Source organism: Protomyctophum parallelum (assembly GCF_964188405.1).
Source record: "Protomyctophum parallelum genome assembly, chromosome: 13".
NCBI classification, from domain to species: Eukaryota; Metazoa; Chordata; class Actinopteri; order Myctophiformes; family Myctophidae; genus Protomyctophum; species Protomyctophum parallelum.
In genome coordinates, this window is record NC_139708.1 from 5,053,651 (window position 1) to 5,072,489 (window position 18,839).

The 18,839-nt window shown below is 43.2% G+C and overlaps 1 protein-coding gene across 1 annotated transcript; it reads left to right on the forward strand.

The window, feature by feature from the left end:
* Positions 1 to 230: 230 nt before the first annotated feature.
* On the forward strand, positions 231 to 18,188 carry ndel1b (nudE neurodevelopment protein 1-like 1b). The gene is made up of 9 exons (XM_083780517.1): positions 231 to 360; positions 4,128 to 4,224; positions 8,539 to 8,692; positions 11,810 to 11,958; positions 12,476 to 12,612; positions 13,003 to 13,170; positions 13,856 to 13,947; positions 14,158 to 14,306; positions 16,003 to 18,188. Exons 2-9 carry the CDS (start codon positions 4,139 to 4,141, stop codon positions 16,091 to 16,093), a joined length of 1,026 nt encoding a protein of 341 aa, XP_083636643.1. The 5' UTR covers positions 231 to 360; positions 4,128 to 4,138; the 3' UTR covers positions 16,094 to 18,188.
* Positions 18,189 to 18,839: the final 651 nt, after the last annotated feature.

An 18,839-nucleotide genomic window follows, 5' to 3' on the forward strand; every position in this document is an offset into this window, starting at 1 on the left:
GCAGATGAAACGACGCAAAGACGCGTTGTTGTGATTTGTTTTGGAGGAGCTACATGCATCATTGCGTCTTCGCAACGTCATGTCGCTGGCTTCCATTGACAATGAATTGTAGACTGCATCCATCCTTTGGCAGTTTGGCTTTCATCTGCCCGTGTGCAATCTGACGTAACGTTACGTGGGTGTGACTCAGACTGACGTCACCGCGTCGGAAGTTACGCCTTTCGGAGAGTCGCGTTGGCAGTTTCCTAAAAACACCACAGACAGAATAATGAAGATGAGATCACGTCCAACAGAGTAGAAGAGAACATCAGAGATGTGTTGGATGTATTAACGGCGACATACAGAGAAACACAACAACAGGTACAGAACCAAACATTTAACACTAATATGTTTGATGTGGTTAAATGTGTTTTGTTTATGTGATTCAAGCCGATGACAGCTATAGCACTCACAGAAGTCAGCGGGTCATTGTAGAAGCGTCGATTTACCTTTTGATGTGGCGGTTATATATCGCCAGTTTTCGCCACTATAGAGACTTTGCCATTTCATTTTTGTTCTCCTGCCGCTACACGACACGTCAATAACAAATAATACATACCGGGTAATGATGATATTGTAAACATGACAGTACAACTGTCACATTTAGCTCCTGTTCCGTTTTATCATGACTACATGGCTGCATTTCTCTATCGTTTTGAGGTTTAAATTCGTTATGTATAGATGGGATTTTGGCTGTCAATTAAATCACATTAGAATGATGGATTTGTCCCCGGTTTACACACTATATTGAATTTGACGAACCTGCTGCAAGACATGGAATAGTACAGCAGCATAATGACATGTCTATCGCCAATAGCACACACACAGCCACACATTGAAGGCCTGTGTGGACTGTCTGTCCCACTGCGGACCACCAGACATAAGGTAATAAGCTGATTAGGTAAACCCAGGTCAGGTGGACACATTTACAACACTATGAGGACCTGTTCCTGGCCTGGTTGGTGTATTAAATAAATATACATTACAATACAAGACAATTAAGTGACTGCAGTGCAAACCTGGACTCTCTGAGTCCACACATCTGCAGTGTATTTAAAACGGAACGAGAAGGCCAGTTAATAATAATAATAATAATAATAATAATAATAAATGAATAAAGCTGCATTTATACAGCACCTTTCAAAACCGAGTTACAAAGTGCTTCACGGGACAGAAAAACACATCACACGACAAGAAATGGAGCCAAAAAAAAGTAGAAAATACACACAGCAAAGCAACTGTAGGACAATTGGTTCAAATATAACAAACCTCCTTCACAACCATATCCAAAACAGAGAGAGATACGTAAGATTACCTACATGACTTATAGACCTGATGACAACGGTTTTCTATAGCCTATCAGAGCAACTGCAGATATTATGTAGGCCTATGCTCTTATATCAATTAACAAGATTGTAAGACAGTGTAGTGCTAGCCTAGGCCAGCATTGTTTCAGTAAGTCTGTCCATAATGTATCAGCTAGTCAAGGTAGATGCCTGAAGAAGGTCAATTGACCGAAAGCTTGCTATCCTAATTTTCTTTTACCGATTTTGCACAGATTTGAGTGTGCAGACAGAGCCTCCCCTTATTTTTTCATATCTAAACCATTGACTCCAGCACCTCACCCAAGTCTTCTGGCAGATGAGCAGTGGCTTTTTCCACAGCTAGTCAAGGTAGCAAATGGGTTTATCTGTTCTCCAGCTCTAATATAATGGGTGGCTATAGCCTTGGCCCTTGATACCAGACTGTCATATATTATCTAATGACCGTCTTGATCCAAGGCTAATAATGGGTGGGCTGAGAGGGTCATTCATCTGATCACCATGGAAACAGCAGCAGCCTCTTGTTTGGTCACTTCTGTAATCAATGGTGATCTAATCAATAGTGAATAATATATAAATTAGGCTAGGTGTTATTTATTCTTTTTTGTTTTGTTTTTACATTTTAATGCTGGCTTCAGTACAATGAAAGAAAATACCCTTGACATACCCTTTCATGATTAAAGCTCAAATATTCATACATTGCTGATGAAGGCGTAACACAGAAACTTCATCAAAAGGTGGGTTTGTGGCCTAATGCATGTCAAAAATGGGGGTATTTGGTCTGCATATCTTATCAAATGATTTATTTATTGTAAAGTAAAGCTCAAATATTTAATTTGCAACTTGGGAATATTTTCTCTCTCCACCCGGATGGGCCTCTTTTTTGTTTCCTGTGCATTTCTGGTGGTGATTCCCAGAAAAGTATGAGTCCGACACCGTCACGTGAGTTGGATGCCTGTGTTCCTAGCGTCAACTCAGAGGAATGTTGAAGGGGAAACAGGAGCTGTCCTGTCTCTCTCACGCCTCCTCCTATAGTCTATATACACAGTGTGATCTGGGGTGTTAATCTAACTCCAAGTGTAAAGAAGTGTCGTGATTGCGAATAACACTAGCACACATCCTCTAGTCTAGCCTATGAACAAGACCAGACCACAGTGATATTCTGTTGGATTTAGATTTTATTTAGATTGGCAAATTTGGTGCCAATCAAAATGCTTCGATAATAAATGGTTTATTTCTGGAGATTTCCTACAAGTGCGTAGCTGAGTTGGTTGACTTTAAGGGCCGATTCATACTCCTATTTTAGAGCCGAATAAAAGTCGGTTCGGCGCTGTAGAGCCTACAATTTGACGTCATTTGAGGTTCGGGGGGGGGGGGGGCGGGTACCGTCCTAAAGTCGGCTCTTCTGTGCTACTGAAAATTTCTGACGAGCCAAAATCATTTCGGCACTACAGCGCCGAAACAGCGGTAAAATAGGAGTATGAATCGGCCCTAAGACTAGAGTTGACCTGGCTGGTACCACCAGCCTCTGACCTGTGTGCAAGAAATCCCTCTGAGCTGCTGTTGGATTATAGTTGGATAAACAGTCCTAGAAGAACCACATCAGTGTTGAGCTTTGCGGTTGTATTTATGCCTCACACATTGCAATGCACACTCCACACAATCCACATGTTGAATTGTGTCCAAAAAAAACGCTGGTGTTTGTGTGTTCCTGTTCCATGGAGCTCCTATTTAAAATAATGTTAAATAGCAAGCCAGATTAGCGAAACAATCAAAGTGGCGTTCTCCCTACGCAGGATACAACATGAAAAGGCTGTGGCCGGAACTTCATTTCAGGCCCACATCAGACACAGCTTTGATCTACGTGACTTTCATTAGGCCTCACTAAATGAATAGCGGTTGATATAAAGCAAACTCTGTTGCCCTCATGTCACAACTTTGCCAGAAAGAGGATGTTAGACATTTTTAATGAGGAGGTTAGTGGAACGCTTCCCTGGCATTGGAGCTTTTTCCCCTCCGTCACATCCAGGAAAGCTTGCCGAGTACTACTTACTGCTCATGCTGTAAGTAACGAAGCTCTGATTTCCAACAACAGGCTTTGTCATCAGAGGCTGCAGTTATTGATTCATAAGTAATTTAGGGGGGAATGGCCTCAGAGTTTTGGTTATCCATGCCCACTTGGGACTGTAGCTCACTCGGGGAAACTCAAAAGGAGGCCCTAACTGTTAGTGATTAGTGAATGTATGTATGTTATGTATGTATGCCATGGGGAGTCAGTTACAGGAAATTGGTTCCAGTTCTGGACATCTACCCTAGCCTATGCTCTAATCTGTGTCCATTTTCTTTGTGGATGATGATATGGGATTGGCATCACCCAGGAGATCAGGCCAGTAGTCTGTATACCGCCTAAGGATGGAAATATGTAATGTCTCACATTTAACGTCTGTGTTGAACTAAGTTTGTCATGTGTCTGAAAAATGTAAACCTAGAAAAAAAAATAGATCGTTGGCCAACTCATTTTTCGTCCCTCTACACCAAATATCTTCATGGAATATAGTGGATCTACAAGCTCACAATGCATCACGTTGCAACGGATTGTGACCTTGTAGATCTGCTATTTTCGCGGAATGTTTGCCTATCATGACATGATGCCCAGAAATGCGTTCAAGTGGTTAGCGTTAGCCTTCAGTCTATTATTTACGCTCTTTGTAACGTGTGAACACAAAATGTCCATAAAGCTGATGAATGTTTCTTGTTTACCTGTAGGCTGCCCTACCATGGACACAGAGATGATTCCAAAATTTGCTTCAAAGGACGAGGAAATTGATTACTGGAAGTCTTTAACCCTCAAATATAAGCAAAGGTAAGCTATGTAGTAGTATGCCTATCAGAAATCAAGTGTATTTTAAGCAAACCTATTGGCATGAAAATGAACAGTTAAAAAAAACTATTATATCACTTATTTAACATTTTATAGCCGTTTTTACTGCTGTAGTATCGACTCATTTCACCTTTTTTACCCTGGGGAGGGTTCTCTGTGGACAAATGGTCTTTTCCTGGAACATCCTGCTTCACATTCACACACAGACACACACAAGTCATACTGTTGAACAGCAGCTCCTTCCAAGGCAAAATGTTGAACTTCTCTGTTAAGCTCTCTTAATTGTGCTGTGTGTGTGTGCTGTGTGTGTACCCATTGTTGTGGGTTACACGTTGTGTGGAAATCACGGTGCCTGTTGGTTACATAAGGTAGTGGTTCTCCACCTTTTCAGGCTGCGACCCCCCCCCCCCCCCCCCCCCAATATGTGAACTGCAGTCGCCCAAATCATATTTGAACTGGGGACCGCCCAAAATAATCCCATTTGAACTGGGGACTCTCCAGTCTCCATGCTGACAAGGAGTGTAATTGTAGGAGTCGAGGCATTATATTGACTCAGTTAAATAACATTGTGAAAACTATGACCCCTCATAGATATTTGATAATTCCGACAACTTTTGACCCGTTGTTTTAGTTTGTTGATTACGTTTGATGCAATAATCCTTGAGGGCTGAGAACGAGTGACATGCGGTATTATGTTCACTTTTACAAATCAGGTTATGCCATAATGTGTCGTATATTATAAGTGGTGCTCTGTTACGCATTTGACCCTCCATTGTTTTTTATAAAGGGAGTATTTGTTAAATGTGGTGTTGCTTTCCACATGTTACTATTACAAAGATTTTAAGTCAAATAAAATCTAGCAACTCTTAGTAGGTCTCTTTAAAGTGTTTAAAAGTTACTTGTAACTGATCTTCTTGCGTACACATGTTTTGGTAAATTTGAAGATCAATAGATTACTAACCAATTTGCTGGTTTTTACTACGGTATTCACTGCTCCAGTAATTGTCTATTTTATTGTAAGGCTTGGATTTCGTATCGTGTCTTCTCTGAGCATAACACTATTTGAGAGCTTGTTCTATGTTTGTTCTATGTTCTATGCTATGACAGCCGTATTGTCTATGAACCTATGTTGTTTCCTTCATGGTTGACACTTTCCTGTTGTAGTTAGGACCTGTATGCATGTGTCTCAGATGCAAAGAGAAACAGGGCAACAGGGGGTTAACATCCTGGAGGGTTTTTAAGTGTTTCCTGCTGCGGGTACACATGGAGGAAAGAAAACATCAACGTGTGGAAAAATAACTCCAAGGCTGTAGTTTAAGCCTTGGTTTAACTTGCATGTTTTAGTTATGTGACAGTGGTCACATGCACTAATATAATGACAACCTTCTCCATTTGAGCATATTTCATGTTATTACTGTGTGTATGGGCTGACTGGGCAGAGTATCTTTTTTTTATTATGGCTAATAAATGTTACTGAGATACAGTGTATTTGCCTATTAGTTATGTTATTAATTATCTGTTTAACCATTTTATCTATATACTATTCAAAAATAGCAGACCTAATTTCTTAAAGATTTTGAACCATTTGGAACCTTTTTGCCTATAAATATACGTCCAAAATAAGGACACCAGGGTGAAATTGTTAAACCGCATTTTTGGGCAATTGTCATTTTCACGAATCGAATATTCACATATGGTGTGTCATTAAAACGGAGAGAATGAGGCGGTTGTAGTGGGTAAAGTTGAACCAGAGTGTTATCATGATGCCCAGGGTGCTGAGGAAGCAGCCTCCATGCTGCCGGTATGTGTGGAATGACCAGGCACAAGTTGCACAACAGTCCATTCACAAATCCCACCACTACTCTCTAGGCCAGTGTTTCCCAACCTTTTTTGTCCCAGGGAACACTTTTCATAGCCTAAAAATCTCGGGGAACACCTAGGGGGGGAAGGGGGGTGTATATATATAAAATATACATATATATTAAATATATATATATTATAGTCAAAGTAAATATATACGTAAAAGTAATATAATAAAATAAAAACACACATGACAGCACTCATCAAATAACGAGAATGAAAAGGACAGAGACAGTGAGTGCCTCAGTTTCAAAAAATTGCTCATATGCAATGTGAAATGCCACCTAATCCTTTTCCTTGTCTTTATTATGGGCCAACTTGTGAAAGCTGCATGCTTTTATTGTGAAGGGTCTCAGTTCTCACAGCCTGCTTATTTTCACGTGCTGAAAATAGCTGATCGACAAGCTCACAACGCGTTGCGTCCACAACGCGTTGTGAGCTTGTAGATCAGCCATTTTCAGCATGCAAGCATAACACGTGTACGACGAAGAATAAATCAGGCATCACTGCGCTTCTGTGGAGGGAGGGAGATATATTTTGTTGGCCGAACGAGGCAATCATGTTTGGACATCTATGGACAGCTATTTTGGACAGCTATTTTTCGTGGCACATTATGTTTAATCACAACAACGTCACGTTTACTTTACGTGTTTGGGTCGGGACTACGAGAATCTAAATGTTTGGGCTAGGTTGGGACATGTAGGACTGTATGTGTCTGCTGTCTACGACGCGTGCATGTGGCTGCGCTCTGTGCGCTCTAGTCTTTCTGGAGGGAGCCAAATGTAGCCTCTTCTGCATGCATCTAAGCATTAACATTTCAATGGCCGAGGGTCGTTAGTCTATTGTTCCGTGTTGATGTTATCGCACGTCTAATGGTTAGACGTGTGACAACAACGACACAACTATAAGAAGCCTGCAGCCCAGTAGCTATAATATTGCTTTCGGGGGAGAGTTAGTGTGCCGCCTGTTTTGACAGAAAGTAACACTATAACTTAATTTCGGTCAAATTACGCGGAGCACTTGGACACATCAAACGGAGCACCAAAGCTCTGCGACACACAGGTTGGGAAACACTGCTCTAGGCTAGCATAGCATCAGATAAACTGATGTCGGAATTAATAAAGGCCTCAGGTCATTATTTAAAGAAATGATCTACACAACCTGAACCTACACAACTAGCCCTACCTCTCTTATCTGTTTGAGATATTTACTCAACTAGGCCTATACGTTTGTCCAGTGAAACTGGCAAAGATGTTTTCACAGGGCGTTTCACCAGACTGGGGATTACATCTAGTGTTTTGATGCTTCAGACCCATCTGTGTTCTATCTATCAGTATGGCGGACCGTTAACCTGTCCATTAACAGAAGACTCGTGCAAACCTGTTTCTTTAGAACTATACCATGTACTGTAACTAGCTGAACGCGCTAGCTCTCAGCTCTGCTGTCTCTTCAGAGCTATAAAAGTCAGAGTCGGACTGCTTGTTTCAACATGCTGACCCGCACAGCGGTCTCTCTTTGAGGGGGTGAAGGCTAAATACAGCCTAGAGGTGCCTGCAAAATAATATCAAATGGGCTCTGTGATTCTGGCTACAGTGTTCAGTCTGTGGTTTTGTGGCTAGCTGTAGAGCTGAAGCTACCAGAATCTGTGTGTAACCCTGACTCATATTACACACAGACAAAAGACATCCCTCGTTCTAGAGCTTGCCACTGATCATTTGAGGTCATTCAGGCAGTCAGAGCAGCGACACAGAAAGGCATGAGGCAGACTGGACAGGTTTGCTGGTATGAGACTTTCATTGTTAATGTCTCTTCCCACTGTGTGTTGGACATGTACCGATACCCATAACTTGCATCCCAATCCGATACTAGTGTCTAATCTAGGACAGTGGTTCTCAAAGTAGGGTCCAGGGACCCTCAGGGTTCCCTGCAGGGTTTCCAAATGGACCTTACTCTGACAATTATGTACACTTATTGTGTGTGTACTGTTACTACTGTACAGTTGTTGTACACTAAAAATCACACTCGTATGAAGTGAGGGGCGCTCTTGTCATCGTACATCATCACATTCCGGCCTATCACTTTTGGTGTTTTCACTTTTCTGTCCTCAGTTTTTTATCCTCAATTTCAGCCTCAGCCAATCAAATCATCGCTATGGAGTACACACAGACACACAATGCTGGGCATAGGAGGGGCTAGTGCCCCTCAAAACAATAATCAATCAATTAATACAGTAAGAGTATATCGGAATGTCATAGACTGGCATACTCGCTGATACCAGCATTTTAGGCAGTATCGCCAGCTTTTCCGATACTGGTACCATATTAAACAACTCTACTTTATGTGTGTGTGTGTGTGTGTGTTAAACAACTCTACTTTATGTGTGTGTGTGTGTGTGTGTTAACAATGTACGTTTCATCATGTCTCTGATTGGTCCAGCTACATGGACTGCCAGGAGGAGCTGACAGAGTTCCAGGAGGGCAGTCGGGAGCTGGAGGCTGAGCTGGAGGCCCAGCTGGGCCAGGCGGAGCACCGCCTCAGAGACCTGCAGGTGGAGAACCAGAGGCTGAGGAGCGAGGTGGACAACCTCAAGGTACAGTAACCCAGAACCAGAGGCTGAGGAGCGAGGTGGACAACCTCAAGGTACAGTCACCCAGTCAGGTGGAGAACCAGAGGCTGAGGAGCGAGGTGGACAACCTCAAGGTACAGTAACCCAGTCAGGTCTGCATTGTGTCATCATCGGGGGCCATGGGTGCATGCTGTCTGGTACAGCTGTCTGGGGGCGGCAGTGGCTCAGGGGTAGAGTGCCTGGATGGTAACCGTAAGGTTGCCAGTTCGAACCCGGGCTCCCCCAGAGTTACTGTCGAAGTGTCCTTGAGCAAGACACTGAACCCCTAATTGCTCCCGATGTGCTGGTTGGTGCCTTGCATGGTTTCTGCTGCCATCGGTCTATGAATGTGTGTGTGAATGGGTGAATGTAATGCACAATCTCTGTAAAGCGCCTTGGATAAAGGCGCTATATAAATGCACCATTTACCATTTACCATTTACAGCTGTGGTTCGGGACCCCACATGGTTTTGGAGTATCCCCCAGATGACAGTAAAGTGACAATTTAAGGACCGATAAGACCCTTTTAAGTGTTTGTCAGGGTGGGGGTCCCAGTTCAAATGTGATTATTCTGTGGGGTCACAGCCTGAAAAGGTTGAGAGCCACTATGGTACTGTACATTAGATTAGAACCAATGACATATTTTGGGTCTGATCCCAATTTTGGAGAGTTTTACTCCAACAAATTACCGATCAACGGTTTTTGATGACTGTTAATACCGTATCAGTCAGCCAGTTGAAATATAAATAAATATAAACACTGAAACTGAAAACTGAACTGAATTTCAGTGTCACTTGCGTCACTTGCCAATTAGCTATAATCACATTGGCTGCAAAATTGCTAATTGCCATACCATAATGTCGTCAAAGAAGTCAAATGATGATCGATATATCAGCCATAACGATATATGGGTATTACAGTACATGCATTGAAGCCTGGGGCCCGGGCTGGTCTCTGGGTCAGTGAACCAGAGCATGAAGCCTGGGGCCCGGGCTGGCCTGAGGGGTCTCTGGGTCAGTGAACCAGGGCATGAAGCCGCCCTGGGGCCCGGGCTGGCCTGAGGGGTCTCTGGGTCAGTGAACCAGGGCATGAAGCCGCCCTGGGGCCCGGGCTGGCCTCAGGGGTCTCTGGGTCAGTGAACCAGGGCATGAAGCCGCCCTGGGGCCCGGGCTGGCCTGAGGGGTCTCTGGGTCAGTGAACCAGGGCATGAAGCCGCCCTGGGGCCCGGGCTGGCCTGAGGGGTCTCTGGGTCAGTGAACCATTGAAGCCTGGGGCCCGGGCTGGCCTGAGGGGTCTCTGGGTCAGTGAACCAGGGCATGCCCTCAGGTAATCCTGTCGTGTCCTGTACAGTAATAGGATCAGGATGTCAGGATCAGGTGAGAGAAAATAGAAAGCTAGGTGTTGTTTCTCTTAACGATGGAAGCCAGGCTGGAGTGGCCATCCCTGTGAGCAGAGCTGAAGCCGGACCCATATATCTGTGTTTTTTGATGACTTCGGTATTTGCAAATTGCAACAAGTTGTGAGCTTTTTAGTTTATTTTGTTTCTTATTTAATTTGAACTTAATCAAATTTGTTTAAATTGTTTGTAATAAGCACATGTCTATAAGTGATTTAGCTTTATTATTGTTTTTATGAGGAATAATTGAGTCCAACAACAAGATTTTGGTATGTGGAGAGTATGTCCCCCCCCCCCCCCCCCCCCTTTATAATGATTACACTTAATACATATGTCTGGATATGTACCACTAGACTAAACCTAAAATATCTGTCCAAAGATTGGTAATCGCTGGGCTCGGACTATCTCAATTCACAATGGGCATCGGTCTGAAAAAGTCATGGCTTGGTGGGGCCATACTGTGTGAGCCTAACTGAAAATATGCTAAGATAGCAGCACGCAACATTCTCTTTTAACCCATTCTGACCTGAGATCAGATTCATACCAGGTTTCCGCCGGACACACACTGGTCTGATGAACCCATTCTGACCTGAGATCAGATTCTAAAAAATGTCAGTCGTTCTTCGATTTTTCAAAAAATAGCAGACCTACAAGCTCGTATCGCGCCACTCGGTGGCGCGGTACGAGCTTGTAGATCTGCTATTTTTAAATAGCTAAAGCATAACATGATGCTGACACCAGAATGGGTTAACCAGCCCCATCATACATCTATATGGGTTCTCCATTTCCACCTGCAGAAGATGGAGGCTTGGCCTGGAGCTTTTCACATGATGCTAACATGTGAGTGTGGTATGCGACTATGCGCCAGAGAGTTGTGTGAACAGTGTGTGGAAATGAGCCTGGAGGGGGAGAGGCATGAATCATGCTGTCCTGTCTTTGTGCCCCACGGGGGGCCAGAGCTGAGGCAAGCAGCCCTGCGTTTAACCCTGCACTGACCTCCCTCACAACACTCCTAGTGATTAAGCTCATAATGTGAAGGAATGTTTTTACTAGTAATTATGGGCCCTATTCACTAAGCAATCTTTCACTCGGGAGACCTCCTCTAGGGTGGGAAAGACGTGGTTATAACAGGAGATGTGTTTTATTTATTTAACCTTTTATTTAAGCAGTAAAACACATTGATACTAGAGTCTCTTATGTGTGTGACTGGCCAAGAGGCATAAATGGTACACAGCTCTGCCAGTAATAACAAATGCAGGACAATAACAATGACAGACCTATTAAAACACTAAGTATGCTAATGATAATGTGTAATTGTGTATACACGTCTTTAGAATCAAAACCACGGGGTGCCTTGGACGTGTACAGACGTCTGTAAGAGCAACAACATTTGAGACGCAGGAGCAATGTCTGGGAAGTGTGTCCATGACAAAACTCTCACTAAATCACTAAAGCCAAGTTGAGTTTGGTCTGCGGGACGTTCCATGACCAGGGCCCAAAATGCGCAAGGCTTCTTTTTCTAGCCTCAGATGTTGATGGGGGTCCGACAAAGTAAGTCAAGCATTATTATCTGAGTTTCAGTTTTTTTTTCTTCTCTATAACTATATGCTCTTCTTCAGCCACGGTTTCACTTAAACCCCTCATTTCCTCTCTTTCTCCCTCACTCTAACTCTCACTCACACTCATTCTCATTGTGCCCATCACAGGAGAAGTTGGAGCAGCAGTACGCCCAGAGCTACAAGCAGATCTCCGCGCTAGAAGATGACCTGGGGCAGACTCGTAGCATCAAGGAGCAGCTTCACAAATATGTCAGAGAGTTGGAGCAGGCCAATGATGACTTGGAGAGAGCTAAGAGGTCAGGGAACACGTCTGGCTCAGTCTGTTGTTGCGTTTTATAGCAGCCGCTTCAAAGGACGTAGATGCATGCATAGACTTGTTAAAAGATTTAAGGTTACGGTTAAAGTTGAAGATTTCGCCCAGGCCGTAGCGTAACGGTCTGGGCACCGGACTGGTGATCCAGTCGCGGTGTGCCGCGGGTTCGACTCCCGGACCCGACTCGGCCTTTACCGCATGTCATCCCCCCATCTCTCTCCCGTTTCCTGTCAGCCTACTTTCTATCCCTTAAAAAAAATCAATAAAGGCGTAAGCCGCAAAAAAATATCTTTAAAAAAAAAAAAAAAAAAAAAAAGTTGAAGATTTCACATGACTGTATTGCAACTCTCGTCATTCAGTCCCTGTAGGTCTCCATCTCCGCCTATGAACTGTCCAGTGTTTATATTGCATGCATTACATGTTCGTTTCCATCAGACTTTGTGCCTCTCCACATTGGTATGAAGTTAGTTGCTCAGTCTCACCCCGTCCTCTACATCCAGGGCTACGATAGTGTCCCTGGAGGATTTCGAGAGTCGTTTGAATCAAGCCATCGAGAGAAATGCATTCCTGGAGAGCGAATTGGATGAGAAGGAGTCCCTCTTGGTCTCTGTGCAGCGGCTGAAGGATGAAGCGCGAGGTACGACGGAGACAAAGCATTACCTCCTCTGTTCAATTTAACCCATTCTGAACGGGCACCCATTTTGGTGTCGGCATCATGTTATGCTTTAGCTATTTAAAAATAGCAGATCTACAAGCTCATATCGCGCCACCGAGTGGCGCGATACGAGCTTGTAGGTCTGCTATTTTTTGAAAAATCGAAGAGCGACTGACATTTTTAGAATCTGATCTCAGGTCAGAATGGGTTAATCAGACCAGTGTGTGTCCGGCGGAAACCTCGTATGAATCTGATCTCAGGTCAGAATGGGTTAAAGTGCTGGAGAAATGTGTGATCCAAAAGAAGCACCCACTTTTAATTCCTTGGTTCATGTGGTTAAGTGGTTAAGCGTCTCATGCGTTCCTCCTGCAGACTTGAGACAGGAGCTGGCGGTTCGGGAGAGGACCACAGACAGGATGTCGGCGCCCAGCTCGCCCACCTTAGACATCGACAAGATGGACTCTGCTGTGCAGGCGTCCTTCTCACTCCCCGCCACACCTGTAGGGAAGGCCTTGGAGCACCCCTTCATCAACTCAAAAGGTCTGCATCTCTCTTACTGTAGGGAAGGCCTTAGAGCACCCCTTCATCAACTCAAAAGGTCTGCATCTCTCTTACTGTAGGGAAGGCCTTAGAGCACCCCTTCATCAACTCAAAAGGTCTGCATCTCTCTTACTGTAGGGAAGGCCTTAGAGCACCCCTTCATCAACTCAAAAGGTCTGCATCTCTCTTACTGCTTAGGCCTTAGAGCACCCCTTCATCAACTCAAAAGGTCTGCATCTCTCTTACTGCCTGTTTGAAGCCGGGGCAGGTGGGCCTGTGTCTGATGTATGTATTAACCAATTTAGAACTGAGGCCAATTCTACAAATGCCCTCTATACCGGTAGTTAAAGGACCCCTCCCCCCAAAATATGATGGCCGCTGACTCCCATCTGTGTGCCCAGAAGAGAAGATTTGTGTTAACATTTTCAAAATTATTAAATATTTTTCTAAACACACACACACACACAAAAGAAAATCTAAAATGGCAGATGTACACACAGCTTGCACATGCTGTTAGTTTGTATATCTGCTATTTTTTAATAACGACTGTTCTCTAAAAACTGTGTGTTCTGTTATGTTTTCTTCATATGTTGCTATATAGCTAAAATGACACTGATGCTTTCCCAGTTTTAATGGGTTAATTAATTAACACTTTCTTTCACGTGATCTATGTGCCTCCTTCTAGCATTGACCAATGGCTGTGGCAGCAACTCTCTCACCCCCTCCGCTAGAATCTCTGCTCTCAACATCGTCGGGGACCTTCTGAGGAAAGTCGGGGTACGTTGCACTACATTCTTCTCAACTGGATGGATTTAATTTACCTGTAGTTCTACCGGTGTTGAACTGTTTAAACATTTAAATCTCACCAAAGTAAGTTGTCACACAGTGCTTCGAATTACATGTAGCGTGACGTGTTCCACTGCCTACATGATGTAACCCATGCGTTATGTTAAATGTTTCCTAAATGCACCATTTACTTGTCACCAGGCGCTGGAGTCAAAGCTGGCTGCCTGCAGAAACTTTGCCAAAGACCAGGCAGCGAGAAAGAATTACAACAACGCAGCCAACGGCACACTTCTCAATAGCAACGCCAACAAGTTCTCCCACTCGCTACACACCACTTACTTTGACAAAGCGTGAGTTCCTATAGTGTCTCCCAACCCCGTTTGATTTGGCTTTAGCAAGTGCCAAAGTTATATATATATACAGTAAAATGTCACCCCCACACAGCAGATGTGGATTGAATACCGACTCGTATTCAGTGATGGAAGAAGTGCTCTTTTTACTTAACCCATTCTGACCTGAGATCAGATTCATACGAGGTTTCCGCCGGACACACACTGGTCTGATGAACCCATTCTGACCTGAGATCAAAATGTCAGTCGCTCTTCGATTTTTCAAAAATAGCAGACCTACAAGCTCGTATCGCGCCACTCGGTGGCGCGATATGAGCTTGTAGATCTGCTATTTTTCAATAGCTAAAGCATAACGTGATGCTGACACCAAAATGGGTGCCCGGTCAGAATGGGATAACACTTTCAGGGCTTTAAATTGTTTCATCCAATGATCAGCTCTGCTTAATACGCTAAACCCGCTATTTGTTTAATGCGTTTAATTCAGCGTTTTAAAATAATGAAGCGGATTTGTTTTGCGGACCTGGTGACGAGGCCGTCGTGTTATGATGACGAAACCAGAAATCATACTTCTGGTCTGGTCTTACAGGCCAGAAGAGCTCAATGCAAGTGAACGGGGGGCCTTGGTTGGACTGCAACGCGCTGTGCAGGCTGTTCTCGTTTCGCCTTGTTATGGCGCCTGTTTCTTCTCACAAACAACAAACCATTGGACTATAGAGCACCGAAGTCCTGACGTAACTCGCTCATCCCGATGATTCCCCTGGTTCGCGGAAGTAATTTCTCTATGGAGAATAACATGGGGTGATCTTAATATCGTCTACTATAAGCGTTGTGGTCCAAAAATAAACTGCTGTCTCGGCGTTATTGTCAGGGAGGTGTCTCTGTATCGTTTGCAACAGTCAGTCACTCATATATGATACAGTCTGCTTCTAGCGAAAATGTAACTAATTCAGCAGCAGTAACATTAGCGTTTTCTCTCAGTCAGTTGATTCTTCATATCCATATGAGTGAAGCGGCCGGGATGACATGTTTATTTTTCAAACACAGTTCTTATATGAGGCGATCCAAAATCGCCTCAATGGGGATTTCAATGCAACTAAACAAATACATGAACCTGGGGACTGACGCCCTCTACTGAAAGTGACGTCAGACTTCGGTGCTCTATATTTTCGACGATCAAAGCGGCAAATACTTCGGTGTATGCTCTTAAGGTAATAAGACAATCTAGGCAGCGTAGAATATTGGATTAAATAGCGGGAACCGTGGGTTAAGTTTAAATGGGGCTGAAGTGGTTAATGTACTGTATGTTTTGTAATACTAAACAAAATATAAAAAGTAACTAGTAAAGTTTTCAAATAATTGTAAAAAGTACAATATTTGTCTCCGAGATGTAGTGGAGTAGAAGTACCGGTATAGAAAACACTAAGTAGGGTAAAAGTAGGGTAGTAAATATTCCTGGAAGATTTATTTCCAACATCAGAGCAAAATAAGTCTCACTTTGAATAGTGGGTTCTGATTCGTCACTCACAACTCTTGGGTTAGTGAAATCGAATTCAAACTGAAGAGTGCCAGACCCAATCTGACCAGGGCATTTTTTTTTCCTGTTGCAGATTCGTCTGGTTTCCAGAGTAAATGTACTTAGTTACTTTATACCATTCAGTGGCATCGCTGCGCTCACACGTGTCTCTATTGCCCTCAGGACTGTAAACGGGCTGGACCCCAGCTCGCTGAGCTCCATGACGGCATCCAGAGCTGTGTCTCCACCCAGCATGCTGCCTCTCAGTGTATGAGCCTCCTGAAACCCCCGACTAGAACCTCTGTAGGAAGCTCGTCCGCACCCCTCAGAACCAGGGAACGCGGGGCACTTAAAAGACCATGACATTGTGTGCATACCGTCTGTGTGCATCTGAGCGAAACATGTGAGTGTGTGTGTGTGTGTGTGTGTGTGCTTAATGTGTGTGGCACGCACGTGTGTGAGAGAGAGACTTGACTGCACAATGATATTTTATTGATTCTAAGTATTATTATTTTTTAATTATTTTTGCAGCTCGATGTTCACCTGCAAGCACCTGTTGTGTGCAGAGTAGTGTGCATTCATATATGCTCTTTTGTGTGTATATCTACCACACACAGGCATGTGCCTAAGCTGCAGTGTACTGTTACTGCGCCGTACTGCGCTTGTGTCGGATGCGAACACAGACGCGTTGCTCCCTAGACCTCTGCTCCGAGATGGAACAATTATATTAACCTGGTTCCACTGCACATCTGACAACTACTACAGTGTATATGTGACAAAGGTCCTGATTTGACCGCAGCTTTCTCTTAACCTCTCCTGTACTTAACATTGCACAGATAAAAAGCTCATTTTCTATTTAGAATGTGTTGTATTTAAAAAGGGATATGTTCAAAGTAACTAAAACCTAAATCTTACTGTATGCTTTAAGATTCAATAGTTTGTTTGCTTGCACAACCGTGTACAGTGGGTGTGATGCGTGGCATATCGGGGGCAGGAATAACGGCCACTATATCCACAGGCATGGCTGAAGTGGATGTTCGTTGTTCAAAGCTCCAATTCCTCTGCTTATTACACAGTAATATCTTATGTCAACGAACAGTAACTCGGAGAGTGACTAAATGGATCCGCAAGGGTCCGTATGGTTGCATTTGTTCACTCTCAGAGTTACAGTACATTAACGCTGATGATTTGACTGTTTATGATACATGTAGTTGAAAGCAAGTTGGGACACAAGTGTCCGTGTCGAAACATCAGTTGCTTCCATCTTCTCGTGAAGATGTGTTCTCCTCGACAGATGGTCATTGACGTTCAGGGAATGTTTGTTTTGCCTTTTTTTGTATATATGAAATGTTAAAACATTTTTCTATTTTTTTTAATATCTTCGGATGACCGGCATACTCACCTCCATTCTGATATGTAACTAGTATCAGCTATTGATTAGTAATGTGAGTGGTTGAGTTTGGCTCCGGAAACCTTTCACTGTATTTCAGTCCCACCGAATTAACCCCTTAAGACCTGCTGAGGCCGATTCTACAAATGTCTTCTAAATCCTAACAGTCTTCTGAAAAACTCATGTTTCTATGTCAGTAGTTCTCAAACCTTTTCATTTAGAGGACTCCCAAAATTATATGTATTTGGCCACCGCCCCCTTAAAGCTTTGCACAAATTCTCATGATTTTCTAAATCATCATTTTATATTTTGGCTATTCAAAAATAGCAGATATACAAGCTTGTAGATCTGCTATTTTTGAATAGCCAAAATATAAAATAATGATTTTTTAGCTAAAATGCCACGGGTGCTTTTCCCTGTCTTAATGGGTCAATCAATCAAACGATAGAACTCTTGTCTTACCAAGAGACAGTCTTGTCAGCTTTGGGTGCCGTTGTATATTTTTGGTGCGTCATCGTGGCCTTTGTTTCGTCAAACACTTGTTTGTCGATTAACATTGTAAACTTGTCTAGGTCTGACATGCCTCGGGTCTTCGTGTGCATTAGACATTCTATTTATTGCCCTGAATTGTCTGCTCCCTTTGACACATCTCTCCTAAAACCTCTGGTGTCACCCCCCCTACACCTTCCATAATCTGGAGGTTTTAGTCCAGACTCCAATCTTCTCGGTTATTTCACAGTTATGGGGAATTCCTTTTGAGCACTACACCAGCCGGTTGCTAAAGTATGTTTAATGGTGTACATAGGTTTGTAAGGGTTGTAAACTTTGCCTACCACATTTGTACATACTGACATTTGGCATCAAGGTCCTATTTATTTGAGATTCTGTATGGCATGTTGTAATGCTCATGACTTTTACAAGCGTACAATTGTTTGTCAACTATGTTTGAATAAATAAACGAGATACAGTAAAGGTTAAACATTTAAGTTTTCCTTCATTCAGGATCAAAGGCCTTAAAGCCAATATGCAAAATAGTCTACATTTCATTATGCTTTAAATAGCATGTGACGTGTCCAACTAGGGGGTTTTCATAGTTTTGAATCCATTCCAAGCATTAGTTTTGCACGAAAAACACTCCTTGGGCTAAAAACAGCCATAGACACTTAGGCCCAAATGTGTCCTAATGTGCCCAAATGCGCCCAAACGTGTCCTAATGTGCCCAAATGTGCGGACTTCATCACATTTGTGATGACGGCTATGGCCATTTTTAGCCCAAGGAGTGTTTTTCGTGCAAAACTAATGCTTGGAATAGATTCAGAATGATGAACCCCCTACTTTGACACGTCACAATCGTCACATGCTACTTAAAGCATAATGAAATGTAGAACATTTTGCCTTATAATGGTTGTATGGTACCCCAACTTTCAGCAGCTGTCAAAACTTTCCCTAGGGTGGTTGAATATAAACCAATGTGGGATATGTTAGTAGAGACCTTTACAAACACATTGGTGAAGAAGATTCTTGGTAAGAAATGTATTCCCAGATTTTATTAATATACAGTACCCTGACTACAAAAGGGTTTGTGTCAATCAACATGATCACACATTGTCTAAAACATATCTCAACATTT

Coding starts and splice junctions, on each gene's coding strand:
- ndel1b (XM_083780517.1), top strand. CDS start 4,139: ATGGACACAGAGATGATTCCAAAATTTGCTTCAAAGGACGAGGAAATT. Junction 4,225..8,538: donor ACCCTCAAATATAAGCAAAG/GTAAGCTATGTA, acceptor TGATTGGTCCAG/CTACATGGACTGCCAGGAGG. Junction 13,171..13,855: donor CCCCTTCATCAACTCAAAAG/GTCTGCATCTCT, acceptor GCCTCCTTCTAG/CATTGACCAATGGCTGTGGC.